The sequence below is a fragment of the Grosmannia clavigera genome (genome assembly GCF_000143105.1).
Source record: "Grosmannia clavigera kw1407 unplaced genomic scaffold GCSC_142, whole genome shotgun sequence".
NCBI classification, from domain to species: Eukaryota; Fungi; Ascomycota; class Sordariomycetes; order Ophiostomatales; family Ophiostomataceae; genus Leptographium; species Leptographium clavigerum.
This window is the reverse complement of record NW_014040799.1, coordinates 168,299-192,708: the sequence shown is the minus strand read 5'-3', so window position 1 is coordinate 192,708 and position 24,410 is coordinate 168,299. Positions and strand designations below refer to the sequence as shown.

At 53.0% G+C, this 24,410-nt stretch overlaps 8 protein-coding genes across 8 annotated transcripts; 5 read left to right on the top strand and 3 right to left on the bottom strand.

Moving 5' to 3' along the window:
- Window positions 1-1,647: 1,647 nt before the first annotated feature.
- CMQ_5463 (histone promoter control protein) lies at window positions 1,648-4,221 on the top strand (the record flags this gene model as incomplete). Its single annotated transcript, XM_014317420.1, has 2 exons — window positions 1,648-3,875; window positions 3,936-4,221. 2 exons carry the CDS (start codon window positions 1,648-1,650, stop codon window positions 4,219-4,221), a joined length of 2,514 nt encoding a protein of 837 aa, XP_014172895.1.
- Window positions 4,222-5,908: 1,687 nt separating this feature from the next.
- CMQ_5415 (PH domain containing protein) lies at window positions 5,909-8,830 on the top strand (the record flags this gene model as incomplete). The annotated part of the gene is made up of 2 exons (XM_014317372.1): window positions 5,909-6,662; window positions 6,729-8,830. 2 exons carry the CDS (start codon window positions 5,909-5,911, stop codon window positions 8,828-8,830), a joined length of 2,856 nt encoding a protein of 951 aa, XP_014172847.1.
- Window positions 8,831-10,775: 1,945 nt separating this feature from the next.
- Window positions 10,776-11,324, bottom strand: CMQ_5407 (uncharacterized protein; the record flags this gene model as incomplete). Its single annotated transcript, XM_014317364.1, has 2 exons — window positions 10,776-10,865; window positions 11,220-11,324. 2 exons carry the CDS (start codon window positions 11,322-11,324, stop codon window positions 10,776-10,778), a joined length of 195 nt encoding a protein of 64 aa, XP_014172839.1.
- Window positions 11,325-11,952: 628 nt separating this feature from the next.
- CMQ_5411 (major facilitator superfamily transporter) lies at window positions 11,953-14,334 on the top strand (the record flags this gene model as incomplete). The annotated part of the gene is made up of 1 exon (XM_014317368.1): window positions 11,953-14,334. One exon carries the CDS (start codon window positions 11,953-11,955, stop codon window positions 14,332-14,334), a length of 2,382 nt encoding a protein of 793 aa, XP_014172843.1.
- Window positions 14,335-14,825: 491 nt separating this feature from the next.
- On the bottom strand, window positions 14,826-15,654 carry CMQ_5421 (snornp protein; the record flags this gene model as incomplete). Its single annotated transcript, XM_014317378.1, has 3 exons — window positions 14,826-14,890; window positions 15,080-15,487; window positions 15,588-15,654. The coding sequence occupies 3 exons, from the start codon at window positions 15,652-15,654 to the stop codon at window positions 14,826-14,828; spliced, it is 540 nt and encodes a 179-aa protein (XP_014172853.1).
- Window positions 15,655-16,754: 1,100 nt separating this feature from the next.
- CMQ_5448 (DNA-repair protein rad2) lies at window positions 16,755-20,411 on the top strand (the record flags this gene model as incomplete). The annotated part of the gene is made up of 9 exons (XM_014317405.1): window positions 16,755-16,942; window positions 17,004-17,439; window positions 17,524-17,779; window positions 17,834-18,068; window positions 18,125-18,179; window positions 18,250-18,347; window positions 18,403-18,624; window positions 19,269-19,830; window positions 19,893-20,411. The coding sequence occupies 9 exons, from the start codon at window positions 16,755-16,757 to the stop codon at window positions 20,409-20,411; spliced, it is 2,571 nt and encodes an 856-aa protein (XP_014172880.1).
- An 808-nt stretch (window positions 20,412-21,219) lies between these two features.
- CMQ_5429 (acyl-dehydrogenase domain containing protein) lies at window positions 21,220-22,931 on the top strand (the record flags this gene model as incomplete). The annotated part of the gene is made up of 2 exons (XM_014317386.1): window positions 21,220-21,627; window positions 21,696-22,931. 2 exons carry the CDS (start codon window positions 21,220-21,222, stop codon window positions 22,929-22,931), a joined length of 1,644 nt encoding a protein of 547 aa, XP_014172861.1.
- Window positions 22,932-23,286: 355 nt separating this feature from the next.
- On the bottom strand, window positions 23,287-23,963 carry CMQ_5393 (uncharacterized protein; the record flags this gene model as incomplete). The annotated part of the gene is made up of 2 exons (XM_014317350.1): window positions 23,287-23,540; window positions 23,618-23,963. The coding sequence occupies 2 exons, from the start codon at window positions 23,961-23,963 to the stop codon at window positions 23,287-23,289; spliced, it is 600 nt and encodes a 199-aa protein (XP_014172825.1).
- Window positions 23,964-24,410: the final 447 nt, after the last annotated feature.

Sequence of the window (24,410 nt, the reverse complement as noted above, 5' to 3'; positions counted from 1 at the left end):
GTAAGGGATGCCTGCACTGCTCTGTAACATGTACCCCTCGCGCTGCATGCTCGTAGTCGCACACAAGGTACCTTACGCCTTCCCCACGCCGGCTGCTCGCCTGGAAGCATCCGTTGGAAAGAGGGCGAAGGCAAAACGAGGGCGCAGCACGCCCTGGAGCAAGCTGTGCGCCTGCTCCTTCTTGGTTATTTGACCTGGCTTTATTCCCGTTGGTTTTATTTTAATCTTTCCCCATTACCGGCTGGCCCTTCCTGTCACCGTCCATACCTGCACCCCCTCCTTTTTCGGCTCGCTACCCCCTTCCAACAACAACTGTTCTCCGTACGAGTAATACTTCGTAGCTCTTGCTTTTCTGCGCTCTCGCTCTGATCTGTTCTCCGCGGCCTCTGTCTCGATGTCCCTTGCCGTCTGTCGTATGGTCGGTCGGGTCGTATGAAGCTCGCTCGCTCGCCGCCAGCCTGTACTTACCTTGCCGCCGTGGCTTGCTCGTTCGCTCGCCTGATACCATTGTGCATCCCGCGTGTTGCTCCTGTGGTCCTTTGACGCCCCGATTTTCCGCCTGCCATGTTCACCTTTCCCCTTCGTCCCTTTTGCCCTCTTTTGCCCTCTCGCCGTCGTAGTTTGTCTCTTTCCCATTCCCGTGCACGCCATCTGCCGTCTTTCCTCTCTCCTTCTATTCCCTTCTCCCCTGGCCCTTTCCTTTTTCTACACCGTGCTCCGACTCTCCTTTCGCTCCGCTTGTCTCCTGCTAAAGCCATTCTGTGTCTCCTACTCGAAAACGAAGCTGTCCCCACGTTTCCATCCCTAAGACCCCTTTCCGCTTCTTCTTTTAATTTCCCTTTCCCTTCTCTTTCTTTCTCTACAACCACCATCGCCGAATCCCCTCCAAACACCACCCAAATTCACAACAACCGTCATTTGCTGCCATTACTGCCATCAAATCGCACCCTTTTTGTCATCGCCAGCATCGCAAAAATACCGCCATTCGAATTCCGGGCTTCTCTTGTTTCTTCTTCTTTTGCCGGAGAGGCGTTATCCTCAGCCGCCACTCTGTCATTTCGCTTTCGTTCCGGGACCATTTCAGCCGAAAGAGCGTATGCGTCTCCCAATAGCTGGTAGATTTGAGGCTTTTCCACCCGACCTCAGCGCCGAACGATTGCAAAAATTCGCCCACATATCGGTAATTCGCAACTTAACACCCCTCTTTCAGATCACGTTACACGTCTATTGCCTCCCGCAATTTACCACAAATAAAATTAACGGCGCCCAAAATTGAAACGAAGCAAAAGCGTAGCATCGGGAAAACAAATAGCGCAATTTGATTGGCCGAATTGCCACATTTCTATTATCACCATCTCTTCTTATTTGCGACTTGCGTCACTACCGACGCCCTCGCTATCAGTCGACAAGGACATCTGCATTGTAGAATGCTAATGCTCGGCTCTGTTTAAATTACTTTTTGGAACTTTCCCTGTTCGTCTTTTCTTGTCTTTCAGAGTCTCGGCTCAGTGTTATTCTGCTGTTTGGGACATGGTTGCATCCGGTGTTTATTCGTTCCTCACTCCGACAGAACTCGACTCATAATATCTCGTCTGCTTTCTGCACGGAGTCGTATTTCTCTTTACCCTTCAGTGGGCCAACACTATCATGGCTACCACTGACCGAGACGTTGAAATGGCCAGCTATCACTACAGCTCCTCGCCAGAACTTTCCTCACTGCCTTCCGACTCTCCCTCCGATCCAGGATCCCCTTCCCGACTGGAACAGCAACGTGCCGGCCTCAGCCAAAGAAACGAAATTGTTGTCGACGCCACTTCCACCACGAGATTCCCGCCAACACAATCCCAACAAGCTGTGCAACTGCAACCATTCTCGGCAGAGGGTGTACGCCTCACAAAAGATGGCATACCACGGAAAAAGCCAGGTCGCAAGCCAGGCACAACCGTGAAGAAGGCGGGCGACGTCACGGCGCCTTCCGCCGGCGCTGCTGCTGCTGCTGCTGTTGGTGCTGGGTCTGTCGTTGACGCAGCTAAGCCACGACGAGTGCGGAAACTCCAAAACTCCAATGCACCGCCAGTTTCAAGGAAGAAGCGCGCGCAGCCCTCCTCGGCACCTGTTTCGGAAGCTGGTGCGCCGCGATCACTCTCGGCTCTCCCCTTTCCTCCAAAAATCGAGTTGACATCTATGCGCATGGATATCGACTCTCGATCACCCCCAGCACCTATGGCAATCCCGATCCCATCGTCAGTGCCCCAACAGCCTCGGCAGCCGCCATTGGCTGTGGTTGGCAAACTGCCCAAACGCGATGCCATACCGAACTCGATGCAGAGCATTCTCAACTCCGACTCGCCCCCGCGTGTGTCGCCGCCCGCAGCTCCGACAGCCACGACTCCTCTGCGCTCCCGCTACGATCCAGTGCGCTCCTCATATGATCCCGTTCGCGGGACTGTGGTGCCCCATCATACCTACGGCACAGGCCCGTTGGGCTCGCCGCATGGCCCAACACAGGGGCCTAATCGAGCAAGCGCATCGCCTTCGATTGCAAGCCTCGTTGACCCTAATCCCGAACCGCATACGCGCTCTTCAGCCGCGACTTCACTGTCCCGCCATCATTCACCGCCCAGCTACAACACGTCCGCCACAACCTCGAGTACCAACGCCCAACCTCCGTGCCGCGACAGTATCTCTTCTCTACCTCCATCGCCGTCTGCTTCGCCTGGCATTCTCAACTCTCTGGCATCTACCTCTTCTCAATCTCAGCCTACATCGACAAAAGCAAAGACGGCAGCGCTAATGGCAACAAATTCCATGCCAGCATCGACATCTTTAACGGCAACGGCGACAGCAACAGCGCCGGCGCCTATCTACAAGTCGTCATCGTCTACGTCCACGAAAGCCGCTCTGAAGAGCGAATCTAACGGAAAACCTCATGGTCGACCGCCACCGCCACCGCCAATCCCTGCAGCTGCCAAGTCGACCTCCAAATCTGCGTCAACCAAAACAGCCGCTCAGAAGACATCCACCTCCAAGGCATCTGCTGCTGCTGCTACTGCTACTGAAAACGGAACGGCAAAGTTATCTGGCTCTGTGACTACATCTATTCGAGATGTTACCATGACAGGCCTGAGCTCAACGACGGCTGCCCAGTCTACTTCGTTAGCGCCGACGATCAAAAAGTTCTCTCCTATATTGCAGCAGGACCGGGGCAGCAAGCAAAACAAAGCAGCGGGCACTGCATTATCACCAAAAATGACAGGAGTTAAGGATGATGCAACACTACAACCAGTTGCTCCAGATGCTATGTCTTCGCCTGATAGCGGCAATGCCAGTACGAACAATGAACCGGAACGCTCGATTCTAGACTTTGGCAAAGCCCGACCTGGCGAAGAGATGCAAGCCCCCTCCATCGTCCTCCACATTCCGCTTACCAGCGGCGAGAACAACAAGTACGTAAACTTTATGCGGATGGCTGAAGACCATTATGGCTGGGATGCTCTGCATCCCCGGTTAGCCGCACACCGCGATCGGAAGGCACGTATCGCTGCAGCTTCAGCTGCCTTGGAAAGAAACGGATCTGGCCGAGAGTCGGGCGACGAAATGACCGACGACATGCAATCCGGCGATGAAGGGAGCAACGACGACAATGGTTTGATTGGGGAAAACTCGATTATTAGCATCGGGGGTGGGGGGGCTGAAGATGCCCCTGCTAAACCGGTCCGCAAGAAGCGCATGTTCAAGGAGGACGAGTACGACAAAGACGATGACTTTGTCGACGACTCGGAGATGTTATGGGAGGAGCAGGCGGCCGCCAGCCGCGACGGTTTCTTTGTATATTCGGGTCCGTTGGTGCCTGAAGAAGAGAAGCCAGACGAAGGGTACGTTTTTTTCATGGTCAGCTCACTTGCACGTTTTTCAATACTGACGTCTGCTTGCAGATCTGCGCCTCCCACCAAACGGGGACGCGGTGGACGTGGTAGCCGAGGTGGGGCTGGTCGAACGACAGCTGCACGATCCGCAGGTACTCGGAGCAATGGTACATCTGGCGCCCGCAGCTCAGCGCCCGCACGCAAACCCAGGGCCACCAAACAGGAGAAAGAGCAGCGCGAGCGCGAAAAGGCAGACAACGACAAGGCAACTCATTTGGCGGCTTCAAAGGCGGCCGCAAACAACTCCATCGACCTCCGTCTATCTCTTCCGTCTGTCATGGCTGTAGACGCATAGAGTGTTGCTGGCTTAGCATTTCGACGGCCATGATAGAACAGCGAGGCTGGAGCTGCAACATATTGCTTCACTTTCGGAGCTACGATATTATTGTAACTGGGTTGGTGGTTTTTTGGCTTCAGATGTCGGGACGATGTCAATTCCTGCTGGGTGCATGGGCGCATGCAACCCCCACTTTCCTTTGTACCTCTGTCTACTATTATCTTTTGTCGTGATTTCCTTACCCGGATGCTCAGAAACCCTCGATTGGTGTGGCTAACAGGCGTATGGTATGGTTGTACCGTTTTATTTCAGAGCCAGACATGGTGGCGGCGGCGACGGCAGCGACGGCGGCGTCTTGGATGTTTTACTTTTTTTTGTTGCTGCACTTGTTGATTTGCGCTGAACTCGGCCGCGGTCTAGCACGAAGGGGGCCAAGGAAAGAGGGCATGGTACGTGGACATAGACTTCGGTACTGTTTTTGCATGGCATTTGGTGCTCTGGTTGTAGTTGCTTCAGCTTGTTTTTAACAATTGATACATTAAGGCTACTTTCTAAAGTGGTTCCTTGTCAGCACAAACCTTGCATGGGCTAACAACAAATTGTTGCCACCTTCCGGTGTGAATACAGAGAGTGAGGTCATCGCTAATTAGCGGGGTTTACGATGCGCGATATTGATTAAATAATAGAGTATTGTGGTGTACGTTTCCTTGATTCAATTCCGAGATGCGGCTGCATCGTAAATACCATACGAGCCGTCCTCCCAATCCCGCGAGACGATCGTTTCCAAATGCAGCATCTGTCTTTCGGTTGCGAAGACGACGTACTCCGTACATTGTCTCACCTCTCATCTGAAATTCCCAAACCAACCAGAACAGGCCAAATATGACTTGGTGGGGTTCGTCTGGATGCAAGGGGTGTGTGGGTTGCACCAATGGCCAGAAGGACATAACGTCATCAATTCGGAGACGGAAATAGTTGCGCAGCATGCCTCGGCCAAAGGCAGGAGTACTGAAGACAATCTTTGGCTGCATCGTTCAGCTGCTACTGGAACACGGCCAAGAGTAATCCTTCTCATGCCCAACGCTCAAGACTCGAGAGACGTCATTGCGCAGTGGCAGCAGCTTTTCCGCTCATGTGTACTCCGTACCCCGTAGTTTTTTTTTTTTTTTTAAAAAAAAAAAAATTTCTTACCAGCTGCACGCCCGTCTTCAGCAGTTCGTACCCCGCTCAATCGCAATTAGCAGTCGTCGGAATCTAAGAGGAAGGGAAAAAGAAAACCTGGTATCATTATCTCTGCTCTATCTGACAAAGGAAAAGGACGCAAGATTGGACGATTTTAAGCCGTTCTGCCGATCTCCCTCTGGCGCAGCCTCCTCTAGTTCATGATCCGCCACTGCCATTCCTGTCTCCTCACCTCGCCAGCCCGGGGTCCCGTTTTGCCCTTTGTGTTCGGAACGGGGTTTTAAATGTCTTCTTTGCATCGCTTTTTAATCCACCGGGTTGCATAACGGCGCATCAACAAACCATCTGGATTTTGAACGTCCCACTTTGAACTGCCATCTGGTGACACTCATTCCGTCGTCAATTTACAATTTACCTGACCTCACTTTCTCAGACCTGGCCAGAGGCCATGCCAATTTAGACCAGTTGTCCCCGCTCTCATACCCCTTCCTGCCATCGTCTATTTTGTCGCCTTTGCGTGCCAATGGCATCCGCATCGGTCAAGTCGCCGTTGATTACGGCCTCACCCGCCGCCGCGCACGGCCACAACGCCGTGGTTAGCAGTCGAAGCAACAACAACATCGGCAGCTACTTGTCCTCTCAATACGCCAGCGACTACACTTCGCAAAATGTCGGCGGAGAGCGCACACTGCTCAACACAATCGCCAACTCCCACGTCCCTCCGAATGCTCGTGTCGCCGGTGCAGCTGCGATACCAGCAAAGCCACACACCTCCACGCCCTACACGTACGCTGACAACAACGAGCTGGGTGCAAAAGGCAACAGCAACGTTCACAACACCCACGATCCCGAGCGTGATCGGGATCCGATGCCATACATAACTGCTGGTCAGCGCCCGGGTGCGTCCACATCTGTGACAGTTGCACCTGGTGGTGGTCGCTTCACCGAGGACTGGGATGCGGCCCAACGAGGAAGCTCACTTGTGGAAATTGCGCCCTCGGCAGGCGGTGGTGGCGGTGGAAGCGGCAGCGGCAGCGGGAGCATCGACGGCGGCAGCACGCTGCCGCCGACACGGACTAACACGCTCAAGAAGAAGTCGTCCGTACGCCGGAGCGTCAGTTTGCACCGCAGTAGCAGCCGTCGGAGTATTTTGGCTGGCAGCGTGCGCAGCTTGGCGCTGCAGAGCCACAGCGATCTCGATGAGTCTCGCAGTGCCTTCTTCTGCCCTGTCCCCACTAAAGGCAACCCGACAGACACGCTGGCGAACCGGTTTCAAGGTGAGCTTGTCCAGCACCCGATCATGCTGCCCCCATATTCTCGCTCGCGTTGCTAACCTCGAACAGCTTGGAGAAAAATCCTCAAAGACCTCATCTCCTACCACCGCGAGATCCACAACCATTACGAACAGCGCGCAAAATCAGTCCAGAAGTTGTCAGTCTCGCTAAACGCCGCAGCGCTACCGCCCGGGTTTATCGTCAGCGGTGGCCTGGACGATGCCACCCAGGTACTGCGCAACTTTCACAAGCAGGCTGTAGTGGAAGCTACAAAAGCGCGTGAGATCGAAGACGACGTCATTTTAGCACTAACAGGTCTGCGAAGCGATCTCAACCAAAAGATCAAAGAGATTAAAAACATCTCGGGCGACTTCCGCAATTCCGTCAACAAAGAGATGGACGCCACCAAGAAGGCCGTCAAGAATCTGCAGGATGTCATAGGGCAAGCGGAGCTAGACTCCTCACTGACTACTGGCCGCCAAGATCCGTATCTCCTACGCTTAGCCGTTGACCGCCAGCTCGAGCGCCAGTTGCAGGAAGAAAACTACCTCCATCAGGCGTTTTTGAACCTCGAGAAATCTGGGCGTGAGCTAGAGGCCATTGTCGTCGGCGAGATTCAAAAGTCCTACAACGCTTATGCGGGTATCCTGAAACGGGAGGCCGGTGCCGCATGGGCGACAGTTGATGAGCTGCGATCAGGGCCCGTGGCGATGCCAAAGGACCAGGAGTGGATGTCATTTATCCGCGGCAACGACGAATTTGTGGATCCAGAAACACCCATACGGTCGATCCAGCAAATTTATTACCCCGGTCAAAACCACGATTCCTGTCAAGAGATCCGGGCCGGCCTGCTTGAGCGCAAGAGCAAGTACCTCAAGAGCTATACGGCGGGGTGGTATGTTCTCTCGCCGACACACCTTCACGAGTTCAAGTCGGCAGATAAAATGCAGGCGCCGGTGATGTCTTTGTACCTACCAGAACAAAAGCTCGGATCACACTCGGTTGAGGCCGCCAAATCCAGCAAGTTTGTGCTTAAAGGGCGACAGACCGGATCCATGCACCGTGGTCACACGTGGGTTTTCCGCGCTGAGAGTTACGATACCATGATGGCCTGGTATGAAGATATCAAGGCCCTGACCGAGAAGACACCTCAGGAACGCAACGAGTATGCCCATGCACGTGGACTGCAACATTCGAGAAGTGTTAGCCGTGCATCACAATACACATACAGCAGCGACGGCTATGTCAATGAGGATGACGACGATGACGAGCCGTTTGCTAACGGCTCGCGGGCTGCCGTGACAGGCGCCTCTCTCCGAGATAATGTCGAGGATGTCTCTTCCGGCTTCACCGCTGCAGGCCCTCAGGCTTATGCTACCGGCGCCTTTCAACAAGATCAACAAATGCAGCGCCTTCCGCCGCCATCCGGACGCCGACCGTCTCCCGGTGGAAGATTTCCCTCTGACTTGCAAGTAAACGCACAACGAGGCTTGGAGCTTCAGGCCTCTGGGGTCATACCACTCTCGCCTACCAGCGCCACCGGATCCGGAATCTCGGGCTCAGGGTCAGAGCACGTGGCTATTACTGCCGCGGGCCAACTGCCACGCAAAAATCAACAGCAGTATGTTCCATGTGAAAGTGTAAACAGTCAGACGATGTCAAATGGTATCGCCCAACGACGGCCGGAGGACACCTATCAAGTGAACGGCTATGGTGCAGCTGATCCCCAATTTCATCACGGACCGTCATCCCCATCCAGACCCGTCACAGCTGTTATGGGTTCCTCCGTCAACGGCGCAACTATTCCTAGCTATGCATCTGGAAGCATGTTTACCACTAGCAGTCCATATACCGGCCCAGAGGCGGGCATCCACAGTTATTTTGGACAGCCATCGATGTCACAGAGCCGTGAAGATGTACAGCTGCTGCCTTCCGGGGTTCAAGATGCGGAGACAATGTCAAGCCGACGGCAGCCTACGGCTGCTGTGTCAGACAATATTGAGACAGCAACAACTACCACTAACTCGGGAGTCTCTATTGGACAGGTCACTGGTGGCAACGACACTAAGAAACCAAGCGTACTGTCACGCCAGGAGAGTGAGGCTGGGACCATTTCTAATTTCCATATTCCTGGAGGATATCCACGGGCATCGACGACGGGATCCAATTAGGATACTTATGTTTCTGAAAACCCGGCATTGGTTTGAGCTGTCGTCAGTTATACTTTCTCGTTTGTGTTATGTCAAATGTTGATGCTTGTGGGCTTTGAAGTGTGTCGATGAGGCGAATAAGTTGTACACAAAGGATCGTAGGAGGGATTATATCTAAACAGCGGGGCGTATACGAATATAACTCGATGAATAACGTTGACGAGGAATTGTGCTGTCAGGATTAGTATAAAGTCATACGAATTAGCGTACGTATGCGTATACCACCATAAACAGGGTCGAGAACAGCCACAGTAAATGCCCACATACCATTTTTCTCTGGGCTTCCATCCGAGGACAGATGCATCAGAAGAACCTGTCAGATTTGCTTGCAGTGCATAGCAAGGATGATATCGCCAATGCGGGATCCATGCCACAGACAGGACATAACAAGATGAAGGGGACCGGAAATAAGTTCGGTAACCCGAAGCTACAACTTTCAGAAAGATCGGCAACAACATGGTACATATGCATATACGGAGTTCATCTTACTATCTTACTATGTTCAGAGTACTCCGTACGGCGTTATGTATCGTCATAGGACAGAGCAACTAGATCAGCCAATCAGAATTAGGTGTGTGGTAAAACAAACAAATCAGAAAAATTGTAGAAAGACAGGCATCCCCGTCGGCCCTTCGCCGCCGCTCTGAAAAGAGCGAGTCAAAGTGAAAAAAATAACGGGAGAACGCCATGCCTGTTGTGAGAAACACTGGCTTGTTATTCGCCTATCTTGCCAATTTTGAGTGCTGATTGTTTGCAGCAGATCAGGATCTTCGCAAGACACCCCAAAATAGAACAGACCATATTACCAAATAAGGAAACAGTGATACCTCACGTGGCGGAGTTGGGCGCAGTTTGAAGTTGGGGATGTCCGTAGCACCCTCTCAAAGCAATCGTCATACATTTGAGGAAGGAGCCTTGGAGACACCCCCACCCAAACATAGCCTCTTCCCGAATATCTCGTAGTAAGCCGTTAATTATCCGTACTGAGCCTTTAAGTGATGCCAAGTTGGCGCGAAGTGAACAAGACATCTGACCGAGACATAAGCCCAATAAAACGGCATCTACGTCGTTTCATACCAGCCGTTATACGGAAGTGTTCACATGTACTCCGTACACATTGAAACCCGTGAGATTGCACACCCCTCGGCGGGCTCGAAAATTTTCAATACCGGGCAGCAGTCTAACAGGTCGGAGCGTTGGTGCTTTCTCCAATCGGAAAGACACATGCACGTGCAATTGGGAGGGCTTTGCTTGGTCAATATACGGCCACTACTGTCAAGTACGTCGCTTCTGCAGAAAGAATTTCCGAACCAGAGGGGGAGGGTTTGTCTATCTGTCTCTACCTCTAGAGTTATTCCATTCTGAGAACTCTATTATGCCTATTTTATTGTCCCTCTTCACTCACAAACTTATTTCGATACTATCTTCTGACAGCAGCCAGCCCTTAATGATGCATTGCGCCCCTGCACACCCTTCTCGCAAAGCGCCCCCTTTGGAAGCCACTGATCACACCTTTCTTTGACATCATTCCTGCCAACAGCAAAATACACCCTCTACTCCCCTCTGAACAAGCTCTCCCTCACATGTCACACAGCATAGCTCCACCGAGGACAATGAAAGGGTGGGTGGGTACTAGACATGCGAAGGTAATGATGCCTACTGCTTCTCGGGGGTCTGAGCTTTCCACAGTTTCACTTTGAACACGACCCGAATGCTTTTCGGGTATAATGGTTGGCTGCACAACGGTGCTACCGCTTCTTTGCTGCTTATTCGGTTTCCTGCTTCACGATCCTTTCCAAATAGAAGATCGTCCTGTACTGTTCGCAGGAGGCTGTGGCTTCTTTCTCGCCTGCTGCCCACGTTGTGTGGCAACAGAGCCGCGTTGGATCGGTCATAGTTGTGGTACTCAAGATCCTTCGTATACCACCACGCCCTTGTCGTCGAACGCTTCTGCCGATTTAGACCACCAAGCCGCCGAGCCATCCACGCCTGCAGGCTGCAAGCTATTGGCCGACATGGGATGCCAACACACGATGAACTAAAAGAAGAACCGAGTCAGCGTCCTTCCGATTCTTACACTTCTCGGCCTCGTGTTCAGCTTCACCCTTCCGCATCTGAGAGACGAGTTCGACATGGGATACACCACACAGAAAAGGCCAAGCACGACTCCATCCCACTCTACCAACCAGCTACAGAGCTGGTTGGTAGGAGATGCCGCATTGTGCATGAGCGGCATGATCCTGGTATGGATTTGTGTTGACTAGTCCTTTTTCTTTTTCTTTTTCCGTCCCTTCCCACACCCCCTATGTCGTCTGTCTTCTAACTCTATGTCGACCTTCGCCACACACACCTCGTCTACACCGACCTGCGGGCGAGGAGAACGCTCCACATCGGTTTCTTTTTTGGGCATGTTAATCGTTCCGCCATGCGCTTCCTCCTCAGCCGTGGCGTCCATTTGTGTGACGCCGTATTACCGCTAGCATAGACATATCTAGCACATATTCCAGTCCTCTCGGTCCCTGTCCGTGCCATCCAAAGTCAGGCACACCGCTCCTCAAGGCTTACCATTTTTGCCCTATATCAATCAGCTCATGGGCCTCTGATGGCTAGCCTGCTTTTGAAAGCGCCACTCACTTCATTACCAGTCATTTAACAAATTCAGACCAGCTTGAATAGCTGCCAGCCACCCAATTTGTTTTGTCAAGTCTGCATCCTGACTCTTAAAAAAAATCATGGCCACGCATGAGAGGAGGCGGTCAACGCCGTTGCCGGGTAGCCAGCGTACTGAATCGGAATTTCGTCTTGCTACCGAGGCAATGCAAAGGGCAGCTGATGCTATGATCGCCGCTACGGAGTCTTTCCGAGCCCAGCGGGAAACATCTATGGCTGTCAACAGCGATTCCATGGGTTCCGGGAACAAAGGCTCTAAAATCAGTGCCAGTGGGGGCAGCAGCAGCAGCAACAGCAACAGTGATGGGCGTCCACTTCCAAAAAGTTTACCGAAGCGCCGGCCTGTGTCATATCAACCCTATCGTTTCTCCGACGAAGGGACTGCCCCGCGTCCGAGGTCAACGGCAAGCTCTATGCGAAACACGGGAGGAACGGATGACGTGCCACCGGGAAAGAAGGCGTCACTGGGACCGGCTCAACGAAGAGACAACGCCGTGGTAACGACCCGAAATCCTTATATGGTATACCGAGCGGCGAGGGCCAACTCCATCTCTCCACCCTCCACCCCAATACCGGCTCACATACCGTTGGCGGATTTCTTGCCGAAGCTGCATGATCCTAGCCGAAACGATGCCCCAAGTCTTACAACCAGCACATTACCCGGCTACGAGACCAGTCCTTTGGATCCAGGACCACCAGTGCTGCCACCTGTAGCCATGCAGCTACAGCAACGAAGCAGTGATGTGGCCAACCAGAACCCTTTATCATTGCGCCCTTCGCCCCTGCAGACGTCATGGGCAACTGGTCCAAAGGCTCCAAGAACCGCTGATGCACAGATCATGACAAAGTTGTCTTCTCTGGCCCAAGATGCCCTTCCTCGCCCTCCTACGAGTAGTACTCGTCGACCGTCCATCTCTTCTCACATCGATCTCGTCGAGGCTGCTGCGAGACTTAAACGAACGCACTCGTACCAAGGCATGGTGCACGCCGTCGAATCATTGCACGGGGACGCAGTAGAAACACCAGGCACCGCTGGAGGATTGGCTGATGACGAAATCACACAAGTTGGCGAGCTCGAGCCAGAGCCCGTATTGCAGATTGGGCACTACACCTACATACGATCAGATTCCGACGATTTCCGCATCTCCCTGATTCGAAATGACGGTACCTGCTACTATACAGCAACTCCAGTGGCTCGTATGGGTAGTCGCCGTTTCAAAAAACACGAGCCGAGACCACCGGCAAAGAGCATAGGCCCGTACGGCTTTTCGCGGGTGCATGAGGCCTTGTTCGTGTTGGTGATCTGTTTGTCACAAGTCTTGATGCTAGTGGGAATTGCCCAAGCTTTGGTTCCAGCTAAAATCATGGGCCAGTCGTTCCTAAACACCCGTCCCGGTGATATTGCTTGGTACTCGGCCGCGTACGGACTGACCTCTGGCACATTCGTACTTCCCGCAGGAAGACTCGGCGATATTTTTGGCCATAGCCGCCTTTTCATCATCGGGTTCGTCTGGTTCGCCGCCTGGAGCCTCATAGCCGGGTTTTCAGAGGCTGTGCAGCGGGCAGGCGGCGCCGGAACTATCTTCTTCGTCGTCAGCCGCGCTTTTCAAGGAATCGGACCGGCCATTCTTGTACCCAACGGGCAGGCTATGTTGGGTCGCGCTTATGCTCCCGGGACTCGCAAAAACGTGGTAATGTGCCTCTTTGGAGCTGCTGCGCCTTTTGGATTTGTTCTTGGCGCGGTTATGTCGTCTCTCTTTGCCGAGCGTGCTTCGTGGCCGTGGGCTTTCTGGACGATGGCTGCAGTTTGTGTCGCACTCGCTGCTGTAAGCGCGGGAATTCTGCCGGCCGATGCACCCCGAGATGGCGACCAGATGGTCTTGGCCGATGAGGACGGCGAGGACAATGATGATGTTGTCACATCCAAGGCAAAGAACAGGAGAGAGTCTCTGTGGGTGCGGATGGATGCTGCCGGCATGATCTTGGGCGTCTCGGGCCTTGTTCTCATCAACTTCGCCTTCAGCCAGGCACCCATTGTCGGCTGGACGACCGCTTACACCTATTTTCTATTAATCATCGGCCTACTGGCCATGTGTGCTTTTGCCTATGTGGAGACGTTCCAGGCGACCCATCCGCTTGTGCCGTTCGCAGCCATGTCCGCGTCAACGAACTTCGTGCTTGGATGTACGGCCACAGGATGGGGCTGCTTCTCCGTCTGGGTTTACTACGCCGTATCCACCATGGAAAACATACGCGGCTGGTCGCCGCTGCTGACGAGCGCGGCCTTTGCGCCTGCACCCTTGAGTGGGCTGGCAGCCAGTCTATTGACCGGCGTACTTTTCAGTCATCATGTGAAGCCGCACTGGGTCATGCTGATCAGCATGTGCGCCTTTTTTATTGGAAGCCTATTATTTGCCACAGGTCCGCCGGGACAGCTGTACTGGTACAACTCCTTTTTCGCCATTTTAATCATGCCTTTTGGCATGGACATGAGCAACCCAGCGGCCACCATTATGCTTAGTAATAGCGTCGGCAAAACAAACCAGGGCATCGCGGCCAGCCTTGTTGTGACGGTAGTCAACTATTCGATCTCGCTTGCGCTGGGTATTTCCGGGACCGTTGAGGCAAGCGTGCTTGATACCAACAATTTGCTCCGTGGCTACAGGGCGGCGCAGTACTTTGGTCTCGGCCTTGGAGGTCTAGGAATCCTGCTTGCAACCGCCTTCTTGTGCCAGAATCGTTTGCGCGCATCGAGGGCTTCACAAACGCCACGGGCAGAAAAGTCCACGCGCTAAGGCTCCCCTTCTGTCTCTTGTAAGGAGTTGTTGGGGGAGGGGAGAGAGGGGAGGGGGTAAATCTAGACGTGCCGAAGGTGTCGGAGTATTGAAAGCAATTAGTAGATAATATCAAGTTTGTGAGGTCCTCTTTGTCTGGAATGGTGGGAGGATATCTCTGTGAAAGATGATGGGCGTTGCAGTCTAGTAGCATAGCAGGTAGCCCGGAAAAAAACGTAGCAGATAATATAGCAAAAAAATAATGAAAGCTCTCGCCGTCTTAAGCGAAGAGGGACGAAATACAGAAAAACTCCCATAATATACCCAACCAGCCCAAAACGCCCAACAGCTCTGGTTCCTGTGTTTCTTCGTCTTTATATTTGACTTTTGGCTTTTCCCCTCTGCCGAATATCGTACCATACACCACCACCGCCTCCTCACGATGCCTTTGCAACATGAAGCGATATCATAAACCCAAATCGAGCCGATAGCCAATTTTCAAAGTATATCTGTCAAAAGCATCGCTCGAAAACATTGAGAAGAACAGGGCGAAGCAGCTCGGAGTGTGGAGGAAGTTCTGCGTGTTGAGTTTAGTAGCCGCCACGGAAGCTGCCCCGACCACCGCGGCCTCCACCACCGCCACGGCCACCAGAGAATCCCCGACCACCGCCGGGACCGCCACGACTGCCTCCCCGGAAGCCACCACCGCTGCCGCCACGGCTGCCTCCCCGAAAGCCTCCCGGGCCTCCACGACCACGCGGTGCACCCCGGCCCCGGCCGCCGCTGAAGCCACCACGGCCACCTGCAGCAAAGCCCGGCTTCCGAACCTTCTTGACCTCGGTACCCGGTGGGGGCTTGGGCTTCGGCATGAAGCGCTCAAAAGGCAGAAGCTTGTCGCTGGACAGATAGAAACGGTCGCCAGACTTGAAGCTGGTGGCCTGGATACCCTCAGAAGGCTTGATGGTGAAGTAGACCTGGTTGATAGGACCGAGAATCTCGTCCACCTTGCCGATGTTTGTCTTGTTTTCGAGGAAGACAAAGGCGTTGAACTGGGGGATCTTGGCAGCGTTGACGCTCTTGCAGACCATCTCACCCTCGCAGGCGTGCATGAAAGAGCCCATCTCGACGACGGACGCTGGCGGACCCATGTCGCGCGGGGCAAAGCCACCACGACCTAGGGAAGAGGAGCGTCAGCGATATTCTGGGCCTCCAGCCTCAAAAGCTGTATGGGAAGAGGCCGAAGTCTCAAGTCCCGAACTTAGGAAGAAACCTACCGCCTCGGCCACCGAAACCACCACCGAAACCGCCACGCCCACGCGGGGGACCACCACGGAATGACATTTTATGCAAGTTTCTTTAACAGGGTGTCGACTGTTTTTATCTATGCGCAATTGACCGACCAGACAGATAGTTCGGTCGGAGTGGGATCCAAATACGTCGGGAAGAAATAATCGATGGATTGTGTCAAAATGTTGAAGCTTTTTTTGGGAGGACGACTTTTTCCTTAATTTTTTTTTCTCGCCGAGCATTTTCGTTGGTCCGATTTTGAAAATTGTGGACCAAGCTAATTGTCTTATCTTATCGTTTATTGTGGGTATTCTTACTCAGCGGTTCTGCTTATTCTTACATAATCAATTGCTTGATTTGGCGGGAGTGAAAATTACGCACAAAACTGTGATATCTTACGTACGGAGAACATTCTGTACTGTTCCAGTAAAGCTTTGAGAGTATCGACACAACCTACCACACAGTTTCGATTGTTGTCCGCCGACCCTATTGCCATGCAAGCAAAAGGCTGCTCGGGCTGTATCTGTTGTGTGTCAATCGCGTGATATGGCCGCACCATGCGAGCTTTGAGCTTATCTTTCTGCTACATACTCCGTACTCCGTACTTGTAATTGCAACCCTGCATGTAAAATATCGGCTGTTGTCGAAGTCGGAGAGACTGTGCATAGTCCTCGCCATATTACATATAATACAATGTCACTTGATCGGTGAGAGTCTCCGATCGCCTTGCGTTGATTTCTTTTGACGCCAATTCCGTGTTTCGGTTTGCTTGTATGTAGAACTACTACGTTTAGTATGCTGCGAGTACATGGCCTTGTCGCATGATTGCGTCGCAGAACCAATCCTCCGAGGGCTAGCGTCCCATGATCGGTGCTTCCGCCCGTTCTTACTAGAATCGTTTACAGACAAGTATACTTCGTAGTGCACTTCGGTATCTTACTTGCCTATCTTCTATTCTTCGTTCGTAACCCTTTTGGGACTAATTTTAAGAGGCACAATCCGCATCTGGGCAACGACACTAATGTACTCCGTATTGCATTCAAATTGTATAAAATTAAGAGTCCTCGCTGATGTTTCCATGTAACTTCAATGGAGGCTATGCTTACTTATCCCAACCAATACTGCTTGTGTTGCCCAAAGTACAGCTGCCTGCCATGACGACATTCACTACGGAAGGGGCTGTCAAGGTCCCGGTCCTGGCGGACAAGGCCGGCGGGACGATCGTAGAGCGACCACTGACGGTGGCAGAACTCGGTGTTTCTGAAAAGCGCATGATTCGCAAGATCGACTTTGCCCTGATCCCGCTGGTTATGGGGCTGTACATGTTCAGTTTCTTGGACCGGTAGGTCGCTCTAGACACATTATGAACAAATCCCAGACCAAGACGGCTGACCTTCCCACAGCGTTAATATTGGCAATGCACGCCTCTACAGCCTGGAAGAAGACCTTGGCATGCACGGCCATCAATACCAGACCGCCGTCTCGATTCTCTTCGTCACCTACATTACCTTTGAAATTCCTAGCAACCTCGTCCTTAAGAAGTTCACCCCCAGTCGCTGGATTGGATTCATTACCACTGCCTGGGGCATCATCGCCACCCTGACTGGCCTTGTCCATTCATACGGCGGCCTGGTAGCCTGTCGTGTGCTGCTAGGTACTGTCGAGGCCGGTCTGTTCCCGGGCCTGAACATTTACCTGACGCTCTTTTATACGCGCCGTGAGCTGGCAGTCCGCGTTGGCTTCTTGTTTGTGTCGGCCGCTATTGCAGGCGCGCTGGGAGGTCTGCTTGCGTATGGTATCGGTCACATGGACGGCCTAGACGGAAGACATGGCTGGAGTGTATGTGGATAAACTTTTCGGCAAGGCGGTCATTGCGGACTACGAACCATTGAATGCTGCTAACATTTACATTCTTCCGTCTAGTGGATCCTGATTATAGAAGGCATTCCTAGTTTCGTCCTCGGCATCGCCTGCTTTTTTCTCTTGCCTAATTCGCCAGAGTCAGCCTATTTCTTCACTGAGACCGAGAAGAAAGCCGTTGCATTGCGCTGGGCTGGCGAGTATGGCCGCACCGAAAGTGCCCAAGAGTTTAGCAAGAAGGATATGTACAAGGCATTCACGGACTGGAAGGTCTGGGTCTTTTGTGCTGGCCAGTTCGGCGCTGACACCATGCTTTACGGTATGTAGGTGGAAAAGGTTGGAGAGGCGAAGACAACGAGAGCTAACGTCACAGGCTTCTCAACCTTTCTACCCACCATCATCAACGGCCTGGGCAAGTGGACTACAGCCCAGGTGCAACTGCTAACCATCCCCGTTTACTTCCTTGGCGCCGCCACCTACATGACCATGGCCGTGCTGTCTGACCGCATACAGCAGCGCGCTATCTTTTGTATAATATTTGGTGCCATAAGCGTGGTTGGCTATGGAGTGTTGATCTCGGATTCGTCGGCAGGCGTGCACTATTTTGGGTATATCCAGATTTTCTCTACCATTTTGCCCCGGCTCGTGCTGACAGTACTGCTAGTTGCTTCCTGATTGCCATGGGACTGTATGTTCTCGTGGGAATTCCTCTCGCATGGGTACGTCTTGGCACCGAGCCCTTATTTTGGTCTCTAGAAATTGTCTGACCTTTCTCTCCTCTTCTCCCAGCTGCCCGTCAACTGCCCCCGATACGGCAAGCGGACAACTGCGAGCGGCATGCAATTGACCTTTGGAAACGCTGCTGGCATCATGGCGCCTTTCATATAGTAGGTGATCTCGCGCCAAAGCCCACTGCTTTCGCATCGACTGACTGTTCTTCAGTGCTACGAAGGACAAGCCTCGTTACATCCGGGGCCATGCTATTACCCTGTCCCTGGTGGGTTTGTCAACTTGCATTTATGTCTTTGTCTGGTGGAGCCTATCCAAAGCGAATCGCGCCAGAGATGCTGCAGAGCGCGAAGCCGAGGAACAGGGCCGGCCGTTACAGTTGCCTGAAGAACTGGAGGAGCTGGGCGACGAGAGCCCGCACTTCCGGTTCCTGACGTAAGCGCAGAAACGGGAAGGTGCGAAGTATAGTTGGTGATTTCCCCTTTGCCCGATCCGGTAGTAGAGAGTCAAAGACTGAAAGATGTGTTTATGAGCGAGGGCGATAAACGTTAACGAGCATTTATGCACTTCGTACTATCGTTACTCTTTAAAAACTACGCCCCCCGGCCGTTAATTGAAAAGGCCCACTTTTAGCGTGTAGCGCGCCCTCGACGCGACCTGCTCTCCCTCTTACGTGATGTAAAAAGCTGTCGACGACATACAACAATATTCTGTAATTACAATCACAAATCTTGCAATCAAGCCGTCCATCGATTACAGGGAAAATCGCCATAATGGGTATCAAACAACTGTTTCAGATTGTCAAAGAAGAGGCCCCGGATTCTGTCAAAGAAGGCGAGATAAAAAATCAGTTCGGCCGTAAAGTTGCCATTGTGAGTTTACGCAACGTCGCGATGCTCCCCCGGCGATAAGATGGGACACATTCGGTAACTTCGAGTGCTTGCTAATTTACTCCCAGGATGCGTATGAGTTTCCCTTTAGCTTCTTCGTTGGTTCTTCTCCTGCCTTTCTCATATCCCGAGACGACAACCCGGTTTCCTGGTTGCGAACAGTGCTGATTTCAGTTTACGCATTTCCAGGTCGATGAGCATCTACTCGTTCCTGATCGCGGTGCGATCGGAAGGCCAGATGCTAACGAGCGACGCCGGCGAGACGACATCGCATCTTATGGGCATGTTTTACCGCACGCTTCGCATGGTGGACAACGGCATCAAGCCGCTTTATGTGTTCGATGGTGCGCCACCAAAACTTAAGTCTGGCGAGCTCGCGCGACGATACATGCGCAAGCAGGAGGCGACAGAAGGTCTGGAGGAAGCCAAAGAAACGGGCACGGCTGAGGATATTGAGAAGTTCTCGCGGCGGACAGTGCGCGTGACGCGAGAGCACAACACAGAGTGTCAGCGGCTGCTCAAACTCATGGGTATTCCTTTCATAGTCGCCCCGACCGAGGCCGAAGCGCAGTGCGCTGAGCTGGCGCGTGCCGGCAAGGTGTATGCGGCTGCCAGCGAGGACATGGATACGCTCTGTTTTAACACACCTATCTTGCTGAGACACCTGACTTTCAGCGAGCAGCGGAAGGAGCCTATCCAGGAGATTCACCTGGACAAGTTGCTGCTGGGACTGAACATGGAGCGGGAACAGGTAGTTTTCCCTCTTTCCATTGCCTACTGCCCTAACTTTCCCGATGCTGACTTTCCCCCCAGTTTGTCGACCTCTGCATCCTTCTGGGCTGCGACTACCTTGATCCCATTCCCAAGGTCGGCCCCAATACAGCGCTAAAGCTGATCCGCGAACATGGCTCACTCGAAAAGGTTGTCGAGTTCATGAAAACCGACAAAAAGCAAAAGTTTGTCATACCCGACGACTGGCCCTACGAAGATGCGCGCGAGCTCTTCTTCAAACCCGATGTGCGCTCTGCCAGCGACCCAGAATGCGACTTCAAATGGGAAAAGCCCGACGTCCCGGGCCTCGTTCAGTTTCTCGTAAACGAGAAGGGCTTTTCTGAGGACCGCGTACGCTCGGCTGCCGCCCGCTTAGAAAAGCATCTTAAGGGCACACAGCAACAGCGCTTGGAAGGATTCTTCAAGCCAGTGCCCAAGACAGAGGAAGAGCAAAAGGCGCACAAGCGCAAGCTCGAGGAGAAGAACGAGGAAAAGAAGAAGCGGGTTAAGGAGGAGAAGAAGAAGGCTAAGGCCAAGGGGAAGCCGCGGGGTGCGGTCTGAGAAGCGGCAGGGGGTGAGTGATAGGCTGGCCCGCACGATGCGGACGCTTTCTGCTGGTTTCTTTCCGGGGCTGGGCGTTCAAGGATTGTTTCTGTGGCATCACATGGTAAGGAGAAGTAGGGGCAAATGTGGATAAAAGCATATCTTATTATTCTGGTTGCTAGCGGTTGGAGTTACTCCAACGCAAGCCGGAGAAATGGCGGGGAATGGGGAGCTGGACCTCGGCATCTTTGGCTGGTGCCCTGTTTCCGGGGCGCGTTTACCAATGACATAAAAGACAATACATGATCACAAATAGAAAATGGAGAATCCACAGACTACTCCATACTCCGTAAGCTTTGCGCCTTCACATGCTAAGACTCCATTCCAGCGTCCCCAAGTCTTCATTGCATAAGGACTTCTGCAAGCGTCGTCGCACTGTATAAACTCAGCGATTATGGTTATAGCTTTACCTCGGCCAATCGTTGGCGGCTAATTATGCCTTACCCCACGCTGGACCGGCCGCTCGAACTGTGGAGAAGCTGGCAACTTCTACACCCTGACACTGTGCGATTATAGGTGACCGGAAACAGCTTGAGTATGGACGTGTGACAGCTCTCGCATTATTCTTCTGCATGTGATTTTGTGCCCAGTTGGCCGACTGGCGTTGGTAATAAAGACAATTACATATTTTGCCTCGCTTGGGCAACGTGCTTTCTTACCTTCTCTTCCAATCCATCTCTCCCTCATCTTCTCATTTTCTTACGCCTGTTCCCCATTGCTTATTCTGGCCCTATTCCCGCATCTCTACGCCTCCCTATCCTCCATCATGTCCAAAACATTCACACAGAGTGACATTGCGTCACACAACAAGCCCGACTCGCTGTGGATTGTTGTCGATGGCGATGTTTACGACTTGACAAAGTTTCAGGATGATCACCCTGGCGGCAAGAAGATCCTTGCACGTGTTGCCGGCAAGGACGCGTCAAAGCAGTTTTGGAAATACCACAATGAAGGTATTTTGAAGAAGTACAAGGGCCAGCTACAGATTGGCTCCTTAGATACAAAGCCAAAGGCCGAGTCAGCGCCTGCGCCCAAGCCTGCGCCCGAGCCTGCTGCCAAGCCTGCTGCCAAGCCTGCAGTTGCACTGGCAAAGAAAGAGGAGAAGAAGGAGGTAGAGCCTCTTGAGCCATTTGGTGCAGCCATCCCGTTTGCCGACCCGGGCTGGTACCAGAGCGTGAGATTCATCCCTTTCACCGTGATTTAGGATCCCCCAATACTGACTCATTACCCCCCTCGTTGCAGTACCGTTCTCCCTACTTCAACGAGACACACGTCGCATTGCGTGCCGAGGTTCGCGAGTGGATTGAGAATGAAATCGAGCCGCACGTCACTGAGTGGGATGAGGCCCGTCTGGTCCCCCCCGAGATATACAAGGAAATGGGTCGTCGTGGTTATTTGGCCGGGCTGCTCGGCACGGAGTACCAGACCGCTTACACAGAGAACCGCGTGCAATCGGTGCCACCTGAGAAGTGGGATCTCTTCCACGAGTTGCTGTTGACAGACGAGATCTCACGTGCCGCATCTGGCGGCTTTGTGTGGAACCTCGTCGGCGGTTTCGGTATCGGTTGCCCGCCATTGGTTAAGTTCGGCCGCAAGAGTCTCAAGGACCGTATTCTGCCAGGTATCCTCAACGGCGACAAGCGGATCTGCCTTGCCATCACGGAGCCCGATGCCGGTTCCGACGTGGCCAACCTGACTTGCGAGGCTAAGTTGAGTGAGGATGGCAAGCACTACATTGTCAATGGCGAGAAGAAGTGGATCACAAACGGCATATGGTCTGACTATTTCACCACGGCTGTACGCACTGGAGGGCCCGGTATGAACGGTGTCAGTCTGTTGTTGATCGAGCGCTCCTTTGGCGGCGTCAGCACGCGCAAAATGGACTGCCAGGGAGTTTGGTCCAGCGGCACAACGTACATCACCTTTGAGGATGTCAAGGTGCCCGTGGAGAACCTACTGGGCAAGGAGAACCAGGGCTTCCGCGTCATCATGACCAACTTCAACCACGAGCGCATCGGCATCATCATTCAGTGCTTGCGCTTTAGCCGCGTGTGCTACGAGGAGGCCGTGCGTTACGCACACAAGCGCCGCACCTTTGGCAAGAGTCTCATCGAGCACGACGTCATCCGCCTCAAGCTGGCCCACATGGCTCGCCAGATCGAGGCCAGCTACAACTGGCTCGAGAATGTCATCTACCAGTGCGAGACTATGACTGAGACCGAGGCTATGCTGCGCCTCGGCGGTGCCATTGCCGGCCTCAAAGCCCAGAGCACCATCACCTTTGAGTACTGCGCCCGCGAGGCTAGTCAGATCTTTGGCGGCCTGTCGTACTCGCGCGGTGGCCAGGGCGGCAAGGTCGAACGGCTGTACCGTGACGTGCGTGCCTATGCCATTCCTGGTGGCTCCGAGGAGATCATGCTAGACCTGAGCATACGCCAAAGTCTACGCGTAGGCAAGGCTACAGGGATGAAGCTGTAAAATGGTTTCGAGTGATGGAAGAAACAGGTGGCTAAAATCATAGTCACAATATATACGTCTCGTTGTATCTTATTATCACCTTGTTGTATTTCGAACTTCCCATTCATGCCTGGCTATAACAATACGTTGGATCCGGCAAACAGCTCGGTTATAGACATATAAATAGGGCCATTATCACCACAATAAGCTCTCAACCGGTGCTATCATTTTTCGAGAGAGTCATTGACGTCCAGTGGGGTTTTAAGTATTTTCGTACGCAGAGATGCTTCGGATTTTGTCTCAATTCCTTAACCTGCTTTTATTTTTATCTTTTATGTACGTGTTCTGCTTCAACATACGGCTGACCTTTGTCCTTTCACCAAACCTTCCACCACTGTTTTGCCCGCTCGGCCGCTTCACGCTCTTCCCGTTCTCGCTGTTCTTTCTGCTGTCGCCGCTTCTTCTCTTCTTCCCGGTGTCGGAGCTCTGCCTGCTTCCGGTCATACACTTCCACAACACGCTGCATCTTAGCCCGCTCGGCCCGCCGAAAGGCCTGGCATACCTCGAAGGAGACGATACCACCGAGGGCGAACATGCCAACTGCCCAGTTTGTCGCCTTGGGGATGTTTGCTGAAAGCAGGGAGAGGTGAAGTCAACAAGGAGCACACGATAGTGAGGCCCAGTATGTGGTATGGCCAGAGTCTTACCTCCCAAAATATACCGCAGCATTCCAACAACCGCACCGCCACCTATCCCCGTCATGAAGCCCTGCCGCGCGCATGGATATTGGTACACTTGCAGAAAGTCTGCTGGCTTGATCGTCTTGACGGCTTCTGAGACAGAGATAGCTATCTGTTCCTGCTGGTTTTGTTCACTCGGTGCCTTTGGCGTCGTCTGTGTCTGTGTTCCCGATGCGCCTGTATTCTGCAGCGCTCGCAACTCTTGGGCTGTTGGCGCCCGGTCAAAATGCTGACTGCCCCAGGTAGCCGTGGCACCCGTTGTCATTGGCGCCGCCGGTGGCGGCGGTTGTGATATTGACTCTTCGCGGCCCATCTCGTCTAGAACTATGATTCCGTTTCCATGCCAGGTCAAGGTCCTGTCTGTAGCCGTCTGTTCAATTGAGAGGAACTCGGTTGTCGAAAAAACGACTCTGGTGATCCGATGTTAGAGTTGGACCCACTTTTGTCCGGTACGTCAGATTCTGCGCAGAACCTTTCTAGAGGGATGTGGTCTGTGCGCGCACACCACTTTGTCCTGCTCCAGCGGGCCGCGGCCAACACGTCCCACTGTCCGTTTCCAATTAGCACCTAGAACACGTTGAAACGCGCTTTGAGTGCAACGCTCTTTCTAGAGACGCGTCGTACCCGCAAACTAGGAAGGCACCCACCAATCCCTTCACCCACAACGGGGGAAAGAAGGGTACTGTGTTTCTCCCCTTCCTGCTTTGGCTTGATTGAAGGCAACCTTGATTGTATCCATAACTGTCACCATTCCAACCGA